The sequence below is a fragment of the Hemitrygon akajei genome, chromosome 29 (genome assembly GCF_048418815.1).
Source record: "Hemitrygon akajei chromosome 29, sHemAka1.3, whole genome shotgun sequence".
Classification (NCBI taxonomy): domain Eukaryota; kingdom Metazoa; phylum Chordata; class Chondrichthyes; order Myliobatiformes; family Dasyatidae; genus Hemitrygon; species Hemitrygon akajei.
Genome location: NC_133152.1, coordinates 25,523,825 through 25,540,739, shown reverse-complemented (window position 1 = coordinate 25,540,739; position 16,915 = coordinate 25,523,825). Strand labels below are relative to the sequence as shown.

At 44.9% G+C, this 16,915-nt stretch overlaps 1 protein-coding gene across 1 annotated transcript in view; it reads right to left on the bottom strand.

Annotated features, from left to right (window-relative positions):
• Window positions 1-231: 231 nt before the first annotated feature.
• Window positions 232-16,915, bottom strand: part of LOC140718342 (arf-GAP with coiled-coil, ANK repeat and PH domain-containing protein 3-like) — a 339,421-nt gene continuing 322,737 nt past the window's right edge. The window contains exons 17-24 of the mRNA XM_073031931.1: window positions 16,804-16,898; window positions 14,681-14,895; window positions 14,183-14,281; window positions 13,885-13,986; window positions 9,430-9,650; window positions 8,244-8,353; window positions 4,134-4,244; window positions 232-2,181 (exon numbers count right to left, since the gene is read on the bottom strand). Coding sequence (XP_072888032.1) covers window positions 2,034-2,181; window positions 4,134-4,244; window positions 8,244-8,353; window positions 9,430-9,650; window positions 13,885-13,986; window positions 14,183-14,281; window positions 14,681-14,895; window positions 16,804-16,898 — 1,101 coding nt within the window. The 3' untranslated portion in view covers window positions 232-2,033. The remainder of the gene's footprint in view (window positions 2,182-4,133; window positions 4,245-8,243; window positions 8,354-9,429; window positions 9,651-13,884; window positions 13,987-14,182; window positions 14,282-14,680; window positions 14,896-16,803; window positions 16,899-16,915) is intronic.

Here is a 16,915-nt window from a genome sequence, read left to right as displayed (position 1 = left end):
ATAAACACGTAAAACAACACTTCCACTGTCAAAAATTCAAAGTGTAACAGAAAACAATACTGTAAGGTTGGAAAAGTGCACCAAGTTGCTTTTATACATATAATCTAATTCATACTCTATTTCATTTTAAATAAATTGTCCCGATTAGAACAAAACTCCTTTTTTCTTTAAATATTTACACAACTTCCCCTCCCACCCTCACAAAAATCTGAATTCTTTTTCCCGTTTGGAGAAACAGACATATCCAGCTTTTCAAAGAAAACCAAGCAATGAATATCGTCCACACACAACACCTACTTTTAACAGGCACAAAGCCAGAATCAATCCTATCTTTTTTTTATAAACCGAAGGTCACCTGGTCTGTCAATGATAATTACCATCAAGATTAAAAGATACAAGGTCAGTGACACCATAGAACGCAATTTCAGAAAACCAAGCTCCTTCAGAGCTGCTCACGTTCTGGTTACCGGATGCAGCATCTGCATAAAGCAGCATTTGAATGATCAAAGTTCATATGGCTCAGCACTTCCCTATTCCTCTGCATTTCCACATATCACTGTAGAAAAGATTAATATCATAAATATTAAGTTTCTTCAAGTTATTTAATAATAATTCAATGGGCAGTTAAAATAGCTATTCATAAACTGCTGATGTTATTAAAGTGAGTCCTGTGAGACAACTGATTTGACTGCTAACTCTTTCCAATTTGCCTGAACGGTTATTTCCTGTTACCAAGGCAACAAATTCTGCAGCACCAATGCAACCGAGTCTAAGCACCACGTTCCAGGTTTCTCCTTCGAACCTGGCAGACAGTGCCGCTAGTAATTAGGCCTGTACATTGACAAGACGTTGTTGGTGAAAGCAGAGAAGGGTTTTGCTTGACTTGGTGACATGTGAACAACCTCCCTTTGAAACAACGGATCTCAAATAAACCTGTGATATTTCTTACTCCTTCCCCCCCTCCCCCGAGTCCTTGCTTGGGAGGACCTGCAAACATAGAGATGTACCCACAGAACTTGTGGTGGCCATCTCCGGCCTGAAGGTGTCAAAGGAAGCCCGCAACACATCTGGCTCTTGGAATAGTGTGCTGGACGCTCCTTTGAGCAATAATGCCAAAGCGGCAGCTGGAAAGGTCACTGGTCCTGGGTGAGATCTGCCAAAGGTGGGGACAGTCCTGACCAGGATCTTACCAAAGAGAACCAAGATAAACTATGTTTAATATGGAGGTCTTTCAAAACCAAATCCTTGAGAGTGATTAATTTTTTAATAATGGACATAAGTTAACTTTCATGAGAATATTAGCATTCATCAACTATTGATCTATACTGCATTTCACCCATGGTTTCACATTTAACTGGTGATGGGCTTTCATTTACTTAAAGGCCGTTTTGCAAACTTAAAACTCACTTTAGCTTCCTTCTCTCTCTCCACTGTGGACATCACTGACTCTTGCTGTAGAGTTACACAGCAGCCAGTAGCACAACAGTCATGCATCACTGAGGCAGTGGCCACTGGCAAACCCTTAACTGGTTTGCCAGTCACTGTCAAGCCCTCTCTACTGCCATACCCAAGGATACGACACATCCGATTGGAATCACTGGGTCACGCTCCGGAACGGGAAAGCACTACTTCTAGAGCAGACGTGGGGGAAGCAAGTCCAATTCACTTCCACTGACTGATGAGCCACTTCATTCAGTAAAGACTCCACACCCTGCTGGTCTTTGTGGAACAGTGCCATGCAAGGGAAGGAGTCCAACAGTTAGGTAAAGGGATGCTCCACTACTAACCCTTAATAACGGTGTGGAATGTTTCTGAATTACAAAACTCCATGATTGGCAGTGGTCACAGCAGAACTGAAAAATCGTGAAGGTCAGAGAGAGCTGTTCACACGAAAAACCCAAGAGCTCTTCCTTTTCCTCTTTCACCAACAACAGCAGCTGTGCATAGGCATGGAAGAAGTAGCCCATTACCACCCATGAGAAAACACAGTCAAGAAAGAGGCCCAGTTACATCACCCGGTCAGGGCAGCTTTCCTAGCATTCGTCTATCTTAAGACTGATAAACTCCTGTATGCACTTTCTGTACTGAAGCTCAGTGGGGCTGCTGCTGGGATATTGACCTGGCTGCCCAAAAGATCCTTCCGTCTCCCGCATCTCTTCATTCATCCTTGCCAATCGCAGCCTGTGGGCAAAGAGAGTACATGTTAATATCGCTGTGCCACTGTGCCAGGGAAGGGTTGGGGGGGGGGGGGGGGGGAGGAAGAGGGAAGGTACAACTCTTCATGGGTAAAATATTTCCAATCAATTTAAGCGTCTGCATTTTGGAAGGACAAACCAAGGTAGAACATACAAGGTAAATGGTAGGGCACTGAGGAGTGCAGTAGAACTGAGGGATCTGCGAATACAGATACAAAATTCCCTAAAAGTGGCGTCACAGGTAGATAGGGTCGTAAAGAGAGCTTTTGGTACACTGGCCTTTATAAATTCAAAGTATTGAGTATAAGAGTTGGAATGTTATGGTGAGGTTGTATAAGGCATCGGTGAGGCTGAATTTGGAGTATTGTCTGCAGTTTTGGTCACCGAATTACAGGAAAGATATTAATAAGGTTGAAAGAGTGCAGAGAAGGTTTACAAGGATGTTGCCGGGACTTGAGAAACTGAGTTACAGAGAAAGGTTGAATAGGTTAGGACTTTATTCCCTGGAGCGTAGAAGAATGAGGGGAAATTTAATAGAGGTATATAAAATTATGATGGGTATAGATAGAGTGAATGCAAGCAGGCTTTTTCCACTGAGGCTAGGGAGAAGACATGGGTTAAGGGTGAAGGGGGAAAAGTTTAAAGGGAACATTAAGGGGGGGGCTTCTTCACACAAAGAGTGGTGGGAGTGTGGAATGAGCTGCCAGATGAAGTGGTAAATGCAGGCTTACTTAACATTTAAGAAAAACTTGGACAGGTACATGGATGGAGAATATGGTCCAGGTGCAGGTTAGTGGGACTAGGCAGAGAGGGCCAAAAGGCCTGTTTCTGTGATGTAGTGTTCTATGGTTTAATCTGAGGGTTCTGGCGGGTTGAATGGTTTCGTTGATAGAATCACTGGGCTAAAGTCAGTGCACATCAACTGGATCTTTCTATATCTTTGTGAATCTTTTAGGAAAAGTGTTCCCAGATCGGGGGTTGGGGGGATAAAAACTGGCTGGCACACCTTGTTCACACTGACCTTGTCCCCAATGGACTAAGTTGAACCCCCAACAATAGTGGAAAAGTTGGATGTCAACAAGTGAGATCTCCAATCTTGGACTTTGGCTCTGGAACCATTCAAAGTTACAAACACCCCTCAGGTTTTAATGGACTAAGCATCAGAGTTGAGCTGAACATAGCTCCTTCTCCACTGTACATACAACACCTCTGGTTATACCTTTTGATTTGGAAGTTTAGACTGAGCTCAGCACAGGAAACAGCAGGGGACTGCGGACTGGCTACAAAGAACCCAGCCAGGCCCCATAAGATATAGGAGCAGAATCAGGCCATTCAGCCCATTGAATCTAATCCACTATTCAATCACATCTGATTTTTTATTCAATCCCCATTCTCCTGCCTTCCTCCCTTTACCATTCGATTTCTGCCTTGAAACTCTGCAGTGACTTGCCTCCACTGTCCCCTGTGGCAACAAATTCCACAGATTCACCACCCTCTGGCTGAAGAAACCCCCAGGCTGATCTTCACTAGCTGGTAGGAGCTGGAACTGGTGAAGAGAGAGGGCAGGGCAGGTCTTACACCAGTGCTCTCCCATTTCTCCTTCAAAACAAGTTTTCTGGGCTTCCAAGAAGAGGGGGCACAGTCTGCATTTTGATGGCTTTTTCCTGAAAGCAATCTGCAAAGCAGGTAACCCCCAAAACCGAGTGCCTTGTGAACTGACTCAGGAATGGATCAGAGATTAGCGTACCAGCAGGAACAATTTCAGGATCACAGATTATCAACAGTCACCAGTCACAGACACACTTCTTCACACTTGATAACAGGAATTACGTGAGGATTTGAAGTGTGTAAAAAAAAAAATCATTAAATAATATCGGAGGCTGCAAGTCTGAAACATGGTGACTACGTCACAGACCAGGAGTGGATAGAGAGGCTTACAGTGTCACAATGTCTGCATTGGCAGCTTGAACAGCAATGCTGAGCGGATCCTGTCCATCATCGTCCACTGCGTTCTGATTGGCTCCTCGCTTGAGAAAGAGACATACCTGGCTGGAAAGAGGTTTACCCAAAGTCAGAACACACGCTTGCTTCACGGTAACGCCTGACAAATAACAAATTGCATCAATACAGCATTTTTAACACAGCAAATGTTCCAGTGCTTGACAGGCTGCTGACTACTTTGTTATGCTGGGCCATGATCCTTAATTAACCTCAGCGACCTCTTGAGTGGCGCAGCCTTGGAGGCTCATATGCCTCAAAGACCTGGAGAACTATGCTGGCTGGAGTTAGGGCTTTATGCTTTGGCTCTTGGTAGGATCACCATGCCAAAGGCATGGCCGAGGCCGAGTCACTAGCTCAAAGCTCAATCCAGATTCCACGGATGGAATGCGTGCAAGGGGCCGGCTGGATTTGAACCTGGGACCACTGGCCTCTAAGTCCAGTGCTGATGCCACTACACCACCGGCCAGCAATAATGAGGGATAGACTCAGGAAAGACTCCTACAAATAAAGATTAGAGAATGTGCAGGCAAGTGGTTCACAAGCAGCTCACACCAAAATTACAAAGCAAGTAGGATTAGGTGTGTAAACATTAAGAAGGGCTGGTGTGCTGCTCTGAAAGATGGCTAACTAGAAGCACTATTCGATGTTTGTCGCTGGAGTTACAGGGGTACAAATTCATCCCTCGGTTGGGTGTGCTACACAAGTAATGAAAAGCTTGCACAGTGAACCCCACTTATGAAGTTTAGACCCCTTGCTCTGCCTCCGACAGCTGTGGATGCCAAGACCATGGGTATATTTAAAGCAAAAATTGATCGCTTCCTGATCGGTCAGGGCATCAATGGTTAAGGCAGGTGTATGGGGTTGAGTGGGATCCGGGATCGGCCATGATAGAATGGGAACAGACTCAATGGGCTGAATGGCCTAATTCTGCTCCTATGTCTTATGGACCAGATTGATCCTTGCAAGTGGCTGAATGCAGTCTGCTGGGAGACTGTGTTTACTGAACAGCTGTCCGTTTCCAAGTGACAGGAAAAAATACAGGTCAGAAATGACAAGTGAAATGAGCTCCAGTTTACTAACGGCAACTTCTTCCAAAGCCCAAGTGTGGGGTGGGGTGGGGGGGGGGAATGGAAAATAAAGCTTGCAAAGTAAATAGAGAATAAAGAGAGGCTAGGAAGAAAAGTAATAGACAACAGCTTAAACAAAAGGAAGAAAAGCATCTGCTTTAACTTGTCTGATGAGAGCGGCTCTTCGGTGTTGCAATAAGACAGTAAGAAAGCAAGTGTAGCTCTGGAACCATAACCTTACTGTCAGTGCAGAGAGCCCAAAATCCCACAGATCCGACTGGCCTAGGGAGATGAGCACATTTGATGCTTTTGGTAGTGTAGTGGTGAGCGTGGCATTATTACAGCTCGGGCTGCTGAGAGTTCAATTCTGACACCACCTGTAAGAAGTCTCTATTTCCTCCCTGCAGAACACGTTGGCTTTCTCTAGGCAAATAACCTCTTCCTTACAAGGCAAAGGAGATGGTTATTGACTTGGAGGACTCGCACCACTCACATCCCCCCCTCTTTACATCAGCGGCAGAGCAGTTTCAAACCCCCAGGATCACGCACAATCTCTCACATCCTGCACAGTCAGGAAAGCTCACCAATGCCTCTACGTTCTGGAGAGGCTGAGGAGAGCTAGGCTACCTACATCTATAGCAGGAGGGCTCTACCACGGGCAGTCAAACCTGCCCAACACATCACTGGCACCAGCCAACCCGCCATCAAGGACAGTTATACAGAGAGGTGCCGGGGAAGGGGCAGTAACATCACAAAGGATCCCACCCTCCCTGCTCGTGGACTGTTTGTCCCACTCCCATCAGGGTTCAGGCTACATAGCATCCACATCAGGACCACCAGACTCAAAAACAGTTACTTTTCCCTAAACAGTAAGGCTGATCAACACCTCCCACGAACTCTACCACGACTTTACTATTTCCCATCAATTACCTTATGTACAGCCTCGAGTCACTTTATGGGCAATCTATGTACATAAAGTATCTTACATGTTTATATTTATTGTGTCCTTTATCTTTTGTGCTGTATCAGATCTGGAATAACAATTATTTTGTTCTCCTTACACTTTTGACAAGAAAATGACATCAAACAATCTTGAATCTCGGTTGGGAGCTATTTGATAGAGTGAGGAAATGGATGGGGGAAGGGATGAGGGATGATGGGAGGGGTGAGACTGCAGAGACAGAGTCACAGAAGGAATTCATTACCAAGAATGAGAACCTTAAATCTGAGTTTATCTGGAGACACCAGAACACTGGGAAACAGCATAACTTGGTGTAAGGTAGGATTCAAAATGACTGAGAACTGGGTGAGTTGCAGATTAAGGAGGATGAGATTCTGAGCTGATTGCTCCAGTATCTGGAGTTACCAAAATGAGGTAACCAATGTCCCCTCTAATTTATAATAAAACACTAGAATACTACAGCACAGTACAGGCCCTTCAGCCCTCGATGTTGTGCCAACCCATATATTCCTCAAAAAAAGTACTAAACCCACAATACCCCATAACCCTCTATTTTTCTTTCATCTATGTGCCTGTCCAAGAGGCTCTTAAATACCCCTAATGTTTTAGCCTCCACCACCATCCCTGGCAAGTCATTCCAGGCACCCACAACCCTCTATGTAAAAAAAACTTACCCCTGACATCTGCCCTAAACCTCCCTCCCTTAACTTCGTACATATGCCCTCTGGTGTTTGCTATTCGTGCCCTGGGAAACAGGTACTAGCTATCCACCCTATCTATACCTCTCATAATCTTGTAAACCTCTATCAAGTCCCCTCTCATCCTTCTACGCTCCAAAGAGAAAAGTCCCAGCTCTGCTAACCTTGCCTCATAAGACTTGTTTTCCAATCCAGGCAACATCCTGATAAGTCTGTTCTGCACCCTCTCCATAGCTTCCACATCCTTCCTATAATGAGGTGACCAGAACTGAACACAATACTCTAAGTGTGGTCTCACCAGAGATTTGTAGAGTTGCAACATGACCTCTCTACTCAATCCCCCAGTCTGCGCAAAATTCTTTTGCCCAGTGACAACAACACGTGCGCACTGAATTTTATATGTAGAGGTATTCTTTTTAACAGCTAGCAAAACACTGTCAAAAAGAACTTTGATCTCTGGATTTGATCATTTTCACTCTTGTTCATCTGCACTCTCACAAAACATACGTAGCAGGCCTGTAGTGGGGAACGAAGGATTTTTTTGCCAGAGCTTTTGCACATCATCCATGTGTGATTTCCTTGCTCAATGATGCTTTAAAAAGTCAAGTTTCCAAATATCACTCCACTTCTTCCCACTAGCAAATTCTCCAGCAACTTTTGCATCGCAGCAATACATACAGGTAACACCAGTTTCTGTATTGTACATAAATATTTCTCGTAGCTGCACGTCCCTGACCTCAAGAGCTTACGGTGTGGTTGTTTCTACTGTTTCATTAAACCATTCCGCTATAAATGAACTAGCAGTTCTTTTGCACTTCACACCCTTTGTTTCTTCGGAATTCAACATAGTGAATCAATAACTTCTTCAACTAAAATCAGGAAAAATAAGCTAGTTCTAAAACCTGCAGACAAATAATTGCCAATTCCATGGTGTCAACACCATCCGCAATAGAAACTGGAAAAGGAAATGTGATTGTGTACGATTGTGAAATATACTTCACATGCCAACAAGGTAGAGGGTGACAACCTTTTGTGCGCCAGTAGCAAAACATGTGTGCGTGCACACTTTAGAGGGAACATTGGAGGTATCATGTTCGATAGAGATGATCAGACATGGGAAGTATACTACAGTGGAAGGTTTTTCGGATTGTGAACAGTGTAAGACAGACTGATCCCATCGCTCTGGAAGGGGTCAATGGTGTTCATTCTGTGGCTCCTCAGCTATGGAAGCAATGGCTCATCGAAGAAACACACAGAAGATAAAACTGCCTTACAAAGAATTTGTGCTGGTCTCCAGAAAGGAGTTAGAGGAGTTCCTTACCCAGTGTGTCCCAGGTAGGTAGCATGGTGAATCGGGCCACGCTCACGAACGTCTTTTTGATTTACATCAGCACCATTCTGCAGTAGAAATTCACAAGCGACAAGAGAACCCTATTGAAGACAAATGCATCCAATAAAAGACAGTTTATCCAAGACCGATGGAAGCAGACAATGCAACAATTACTGTATTAAGAATGAATGGACAGTATTATGGAAGAGCTATATCTGTACAATTTGTGGAGTCACAGAGTCATATAGCACAGAAACAGGCCCTGTAGACTATCAACCATGTACACATGTCCTATACTAATCACAATTTATTCTCCCCACAAGGCTCACTAGCTGCCCCCGACTCTTCCACTCACCTGTACAATAAGGGGCCAATTAACTATTTACATTGACCAATTAACTATCAACCAACTTCATGAAATTGGAAGTCTAGTCACGCCCTCCTCGCTCTGGATTGAGTGCTACAGCTGCCACCAAGACTTCATTAACACTCCCAGGACATCCACCCTTTAAGGGGTAAAAAGAGCAAATTATCTTCCAACTTTTGCACCATTCTCATTAAGAAATATCGCCACTTCGCTGTTGGCAAGTATAATTCCAGGAACTTCTGACCTGGCAGCACTGTGGGATCATCTTTAGCAGACAGAGTGCTACATTCTCCTGGGCAATTTTGGCAGGCAATAAATGTTAGCCTTATTAACACTCACAGCCAAAGTATACTGTAAATATGATCTTACACTTGATCATTTACCTGCTCTGAGCTTTTTCCAGTAACTTTTACACTTTATTCTGCATTGTTATTGTTATACCCTTTTCTAGCTCAATACACTGTGTATGACTTTTATCTGTATAAACAGAACACAAAACAAGCTTTATCTTGTCTCAGGTATCTTAGTACCTGAGACAAGAACAAACTAATACCAAATACTCAACCCAATTCAACATTCTTCATCCGTGACTAGAGTAGATCTAACCGACTGGGACCAGTGTTGTGCTTGCTACCATCCACAAAAGTACTGACATCCACACTACTGCTAAGACACCGGCCAGTTCACAGTATCACTGTCCCTTCTAGTTTTTTTTTTAAAAACAAAAAAACTTCTGTTACACTGTCCTCAAGCTATTGCACAAGCTGGAACACTTGTCATAATAAAAAATAAGTGTGTGCACAAACCCACCCCAATGACTGCTTGTATCAGTGGGGTTTTGTTTTCGTCCTCCTCGTTGACCCAGTTGACATCGGCCCCGTGGGCCAGAGCCTCAGCCATGACCGCCAGGTTGCGGGCCTGTGCTGCCTTGTACACCAGGATCCCAGGGTGCAGTTCTCGGAGATCCTCGGAGTCGGACGCCTCTGGCTCGATCTCCGCCTCGCCGCTGGACTCCTCCGAAACTTCACTCACTGTCAAGAGCAAAATGATAGTCAGCCATTTCTGCACACGGCAGCAGGCACTGGGATCACAGAGGTACAGTGCAGGACGTTAAACCAGGGAGGTAGGTTCACATAGTCTGCAATGGTTGAACGCAGACTGGATGAAAGAACCCATCTGAGCACTGGAGCATGCAGTGTGCTGGGGTGATGTTCTAACTCAGGGTCACTTATTCAGAACTCACCCGCCAACAGCACAGATCAAAAACTCCATGCACAAGATCTTGCACCCGTTCATGAGAAAGGGGCATAGACCTGAAATCTCACCTCTGATTCTCCCTCCTGTCCTGCACAGTATGCCCAGCAGATGATTCTTTCAGTATTTGCAGTTTTTTGGCTTTTCAATTATTGTATGGCTTGACCATCGTTATTGTATTGACACAGGAGCAGAATTAGGTTATTTGGCCCAATGAGTCTGCTCCGCCATTTTATTATGGCTGATCCATTTTCAGCCCCAATCTCCTGCCTTCTCCCTATATCCCTTCATGCTCTGATCAATCAAGAATCTGTCAACCTCTTGTCTGTTGCAAAGACTTCCACAGATTCACCACTCTCTAGCTAAAGAAATTCCACCTCATCTGTTTTAAGAGGACAGCCCTCTATTCTGAGGCTGTGTCCTCTGGTCTTAGACTCTCTGACCTTAGGGAACATCTTCTCCACATCCACTCTATCAAGGCCTTTCACCATTCGATAGGTATGAATGAGGTCACCCCTCATTCTTCTGAATTCCAGTGAATACAGACATAAACGCTCTTCATGTGACAACCCTTGGATCATTTTTGTGGACTTCCTTTGAACCCTCTCCAGTTTCAGCACATCCCTTCTAAGATAAAGGGGCCCAAATCTACTCATAATACTCCAAGTGAGGCCTTGCCAGTGCTTTATAAAGTCTAACATTACATCCTTGCTTTTGTATTCTAGCACTCTTGAAATGAATGCTAACATTGCAGTTCCTCCCTCACCACAGACTCAACCTGCAAATTAACCTTTAGGGAATCCTGCACAAGAACTCCCAAGTTCCTTTGCATCTCAGTCTTTTGTATTTTCTCTCCATTTGGAAAATAGTTAACCCTTTCATTTCTGCTACCAAAGTACATGACCACACACTTCCTGACATGTCTAAGTCCTTCTAGTAGCCTCTCTACTTCCTCAAAACTACCTGCCCCTCCACCTATCTTTATATCATCTGTAAATTTTGCAACAAAGTCATCAATTCCATCATCCAAATCATTGACATATAACGTAGAACCTGGAAACCTTCCAAGGCGCAAATCCATGGTCTCACGAGACTAATGGATGCCTATAACATAGAAAGAATCAGTCCCAACACAGGCCCCTGTGGAACACCACTAGTCACCGGCAACCAGTCAGAAAGGGCTCCTTTTATTCCCACTCTTTGCTCCTGCCAATCAGCCATTGTTTTATCCATGCTAAAACCTTTCCTGTAATACCATGGGCTCATAGCTTGTTCAGCACCATCATGTGTGGCACCTTGTCTCGGTTTTACTGTGCACTGTACCAGCAGTTATGGTCGAAATGACAATAAAAAGTGACTTGCCTTGACTTGTCAAAGGCCTTCTGAAAATTCAAGTATACAACATCAACCGATTCTCCTTTGTCTATCCAGCTTGTTAATTCTTCAAAGAATTCCAACAGATTTGTCAGGCAAGATTTTCCCTTTAGGAAACCATGATGACTATGGCCTATTTTATCATGTGCCTCCAAATACCCTGAGACCTCATCCATAATAATCAACTCCAACATCTTCCCAACCACTGATGTCAGACTAACTAGCCTACAGTTTTCTTTCTTCTGCCTCTCTCCCTTCTTGAAGAAGAGTGACATTTGCAATTTTCCAGTCTTCCAGAACCATTCCAGAATCTAGTGATTCTTGAAAGATCATTACTAATGCCTCTGTAATCTCTTCAGCCATCTCTTTCAGAACCATGGGATATACACCATCTGGACCAGGTGACTTATCCATCTACAGACCTTTCAGTTTCCCAAGAACTTTCTCTCTAGTTCTACCATACTGCTAGTGTTTTCCACAGTGAAGAATGATGCAAAATACTTATTCAGTTCACCCGCTATTTCAGTTCCCGCATTACTAGCTCTCCAGCATAGTCTTCTAGCAGAGCAATATCCACTCTCATCTCTCTTTTGCACTTTATGTATCTGAAGAAGCTTTTGCTATCCTCTTTAATATTATTAGCTATCTTATTTTTGTATTCCATCTCTTCCTTCTTAAGGACTTTTTTTTTAGTTGCCTTCTGTTGGTTTTTAAAAGCTCCCAATCCTCTAACTTCCTACTAATCTTTGCTTTATTATATACCCTCTTGTTGAATTTTATGTTGGGGTTGACTTTCTTCTTAGCCATGGTTGTCTTCTTTTCCTTAGAATACTTCTTCCTCTTTGGGATATATATAATCCTGTGTCTTCCGAATCACTTCCAGAAATTCCAGACATTGCTGCTCTGCCGTCATCCCTGCCAGTGTTCTTTTCCAATCAATACTGGCCAACTCCTCTCTCATGCCTCTGTAATTCCCTTTACTCCACTTTAATACTGATACATCTGATACTTTTAATACTGATACTGATACATTTAGTTTCTCCTTCTCAAATCTCAGGGTGAACTTGATCATATTATGATCATTTCCCCTAAGGGTCTTTTTTTAGGGTCTGTATACAATTCCCATCAGAGTCTTTTTACCCTTGCAGTTCCTTAGATCTATCCACGATGATTTAACACCTTCTGACCCTATGTTACCTCTTTCTAATGATTTGATTTAATTTTTTACCAACAGAGCAATCCGCCTTCCTGCCTATCCTTTCGATTCAACGTGTGTGTTCTTGGACATTAAGATTCCAGTTATAATCTTTCAGCCATAATTCTGTGTTGTCTACAACATCATATCTGCCAATCTGCAAATATGCTGCAAGTTCATCTACCTTTTTCCATATACTGTGCACATTCAGATACAACATCTTCAATCCTGTATTCACCCTTTTTGATTTTGTCGCACCATGCTCAACCTTTTGATTCCTAACTTTATCTGAGGTTTTATCAACATCTGCCTCTACAACCTCTCTACTAACATTCTGGCACTCAGATTCCCACCCTCCTGCAACTCTGGTTAAAACCCCACTTTACAAACCTTCCCACGAGGATATTAGTCTCCCTCCAGTCCAGATGCAAACCATCCCTTCTGTACAAGTCCCACCTTCCCTGAAAGGGAGCCCAATGATCCAAAAATCTTATGCCCTCCAATAAGGAGCCCAAAACAGCTCACAATACTCCAAGAGTGGTCTGACCAATGTTTTGTAAAACCTCAGCATTACACCATTGCTCTTGTATTCTAATCAGCTTAAATTAATGCTAATATGATATTTGCCTTCCTTACCATCAACTCAACCTGGAAGTTAACCTTTAAGGAATCCTGCACGAGAACAGTCCCTTTGCATCTCTGTTTTTTCTAATTTTCTCCCCTTTTAGAAAATAGTCCACTCCTTTACTCCTTCTGCCAATGTGCATGACCATACACTTCCAATCAACTTTGGCCAGCTCATCTCTCCTGTCTCTGTTTTTCCCTTTGCTCCATTGTAATACTGATAAATCCAATTTGAGCTTCTCCTTTTCAAACTGCAGGGTGAATTCTATCATATTATGATCACTGCCTCCTAAGGGTTCCTTTACCTTAAGCTCCCCAATCAAATCTGGATCAGGACATAACATCAAATCCAGAATAGCTGTTCCCCTCTTAGGCTCAACCACCAGCTGCTCTAAAAAGACATCTCATAGGCATTCTACAAATTCCCTGTCTTGAGATCCAGCACCAACCTGATTTTCCCAAGCTACCTGCATATTGAAATCCCCCATGGTTTTCCCAATGTTGCCTTTTCTATCTTCCATTATAATTTGTAGCCCACATGGAGTGTCCACTTAAGGATAGGCAGTCAATGAGTTGAAAGATCATTCAACCTTAGGAGGCATCGCATAAACACATCGTCATATACAGAAATACACCTTCCAGCATGGTCATACCAGTCAGGGTACGTTCCCAATCCTGAGAGACACTGAAGAGATTTTTGATGCAGAGTGCCTATTGCTGGAAGGAAGGTGTAGCTGTTAGATCAGAAACTTGTGGTCACACAGGATTCCCGGGAGCACCTATTGTACCTCTGCCGAGAAGCTGGGATCAGGACTGACCTTCTTCAGTGACGCTGTCAACAACCGTGCCGAAGAGCAGGACATCGGTGCTGCCGTCGGTGCTCCCGCCCAGTCCACTGTCGCTGCTCAGACCTGCGGGGCCGGGAGGCAGAGAACAAGACAAGGTCAGCACCTGCGCGCTGGTAAAGGACGGGACCGACAACGCTGCACGACCAGTCACCTATCGCTGCATCAGCTTCCACAAGGTCACTGCTGTACGTCCAGTCGGTGTGCACGCCCTCCGTACGATGCACGGGGAGGTGAGCAGCGCAGAGTGGGGTGATGAGAATATACTTACTGCGAGGTCCTGCTGTCGTGTCGAAGTAAGAAAAGAGCGAGTCAAGTTCGTCGGGACAGAAGAGCGAATCTCTCCGAAATTTCCTCTCCAGCGCAGCCGCTGCATTTCACCGGGGTGACGGGCAGGAAGGAAAGTAACAATTAGCCAAGCCAGGGGTGCAACACTGGTATCTCCTCCACACACACCCCAGTTCCCACTGCCCTCCCCTTCGACGGACCTGCGCGCTGCAGTTCTGGGGAAACTCAGCAACTTTGACCCACTGTGACGCAAGTCGAGGCAGTGAGTACTCAATATAATTCAGGGTGGAGCAGAAACTGCCACCTGTGCCCTGATGGGGGCCACATGCTCTTCAGACAGGGTCACTAGAGGGTTTCATTCAAGGAGAAAATGGAGCAAAATTCGCCGCCACTCTCCATAGTCGGGTTTGCGTGCTAGAGGTCCAGAAGCAGACTTCAAGAATTAAACAGGAGCAAAAGTGTAACAAAACGGGACTCTCACCGGCTGCGAATGTTGCCGGTGACACGTTACCGGTATCCTGCCGGTACCTCCGCCGGGCCGCCGGTGCTTTGGTGGAGCTGTTGTGCCGTCGGCACTTTTTGACGCTCCATCGCCGCGGTTTCCTTTCCGCGTCCGTAAGCGCTTCGGCGTTTGGCAGCTTTTTGAGGAACTTCTTCTCCACGTATTTGGCTTTGATCCAGGCTTCCTTCTGCTGCCTGGAAGGTTTGGTAAAAAATCTAAATGTCAGATGCTTTCCAGCCTCGTTGAGCGCGCAGAGCGGAGAACACCGAGTCGTCTCGAGAGGCTTTCCTGTCCAGCAGTCACATCGCTTTTCTCTCTGAACCAATGCTGAGCCATGCACACTTGGAAACGCTCAGATTCAGTTCCCCAGCTGCTACATTACGTTATAAGACCAGAGGACATGGCAGTACAATTAGGTCATTTGGCCCATCAAGTCTGCTCTGCCTTTTCATCGTGGCTGATCCATTTTTCCTCTTAGCCCCAATCGCCTTCCTTCCTCCCCGTATCCCTTCATGCCCTGACCAATCAAATATCTGTCAACCTCTGCCTGAAATATACATAAAGACAGCTGCCTATGGCAATGAATTCCAAAGATTCACCACTCTCCTCATCTCCGTTCTATTCTGAGGCTGTGCCTTCTGGTCTTAAACTCTCCCACCATAGGAAACATCCTCTCCACATCCACTCTATCAAGGCCTTTCAACATTTGATAGGTTTCAACTAGGCCACCCTTTATTCTTCTGAATTCTAGTGAATACAGGCCCAGGGCCTTCAAATGCTCTTCATATGACAAGCCATTCAATCCTGGAGTCATTTTCACAAACCTTCTTTGAAACCTCTCCAGTTTCAGCATGTCCTTTCTAAGATAAGGGGCTCAAAACTCCAAGCGAGGCCTCAGTCCACCTGATGTGTCCGGGCCAGTAGGTGATGGATGAAAGCCTTTGCTTCCCTGGTTGACATTGATGTTGGCCAGAGATATCACAATCCACAATCTAATATCCCTCATCTAGGTTTGCCCCCAGGTTGTTTGTCTGAGGTGCTGGATTTGGTCCGTTGTCTGGACCCTGCATCATCACAGCAGGCAGTGCCGCTGTCTGGCAGCTCCAGCAGCCCAAGTTCAACAGGTCCATTAGCTGCTTTAAATTACACCCCCCCTCCCCCATCTAGGAGGGTGATAGCAGCAGAATTTATGGGAGTGTGAGGGAGAATCGTTTACAGGGAAATGAGCGAGGGAGTGGGACTTGATGAAATTTTCCCCAGAGTTGTCCTGGGCTCAGTGGGCTGAATGAGCTTAGACGTTGTAAGGAGATTTTAAAAAATGAGAAACTTTTGAATGCAAAATAAAACTAAATTCTAGCAATGATATTGATTTCTCTAACTTCCAGGAATTTCTTCACCCTTGCCCTTTCTTTCTCTTTCCATTCCCCATTCCGGCTCCCCTCTCACCCCTTCTCTCTCCTGACCTTCCCATCACCTCCCTCTGGTTTCCCTCCTCCTTCCCTTTTTTCTGTTGTCTATTGTCCTGTCCTATCAGATTCCTTCTTCTTCAGCTCTTTACCTTTTCCACCAATCACGTCCCAGCTTCTCACCTCATCCCCCCCTCCCCCACCCACCCATCTTCCCCCTCACCTGGTTTTACCAATCACCTGCCAGCCTGTACATTGTCCACACCCCCAACTTGTTTTTCTGGCTTCTTTCCTGTTCCTTTCTAGCCCCGATAAAGGGCTTTGACTCGAAGTGTCATCTGTTTATTCCTCCCGATAGATGCTGCCTGGCTTGCTGAGTTCTTCCAGCATTTTGTGTTTGTTGCCTTGTGATGATGTTCCTGTTTATTACAGGGCCTGCATTCGCTACTGATTCTGGCAAAAACGTCTGTCATATGAACAAACAAAGGCAACTTGTTTCTGACCTCAGCAAGAGGAGGTGGACGGATGAAGTTGTGGAACTTGAGGGCTACAAGGATAGGCATTAGATCCCCACGGCTGCCAGATTGGTTCAGTTTGCGTAACCCAATTATCATTTAGCAAAGAAGCCACCACCCTAACTACCAGTCCACAGGGAACAAGAGAAGCACTGCTACTGAGGAACGGTACGCGACTGACCTCGTGCTGTTTGGCTGTGGTTTCTTCAGTCCCTGCTCCCCACATCTTCCCTCGTAGATATGATTAATGGTGTTGTTTCCAAGTTCACACATCAACTGAAAAAAAATAACTT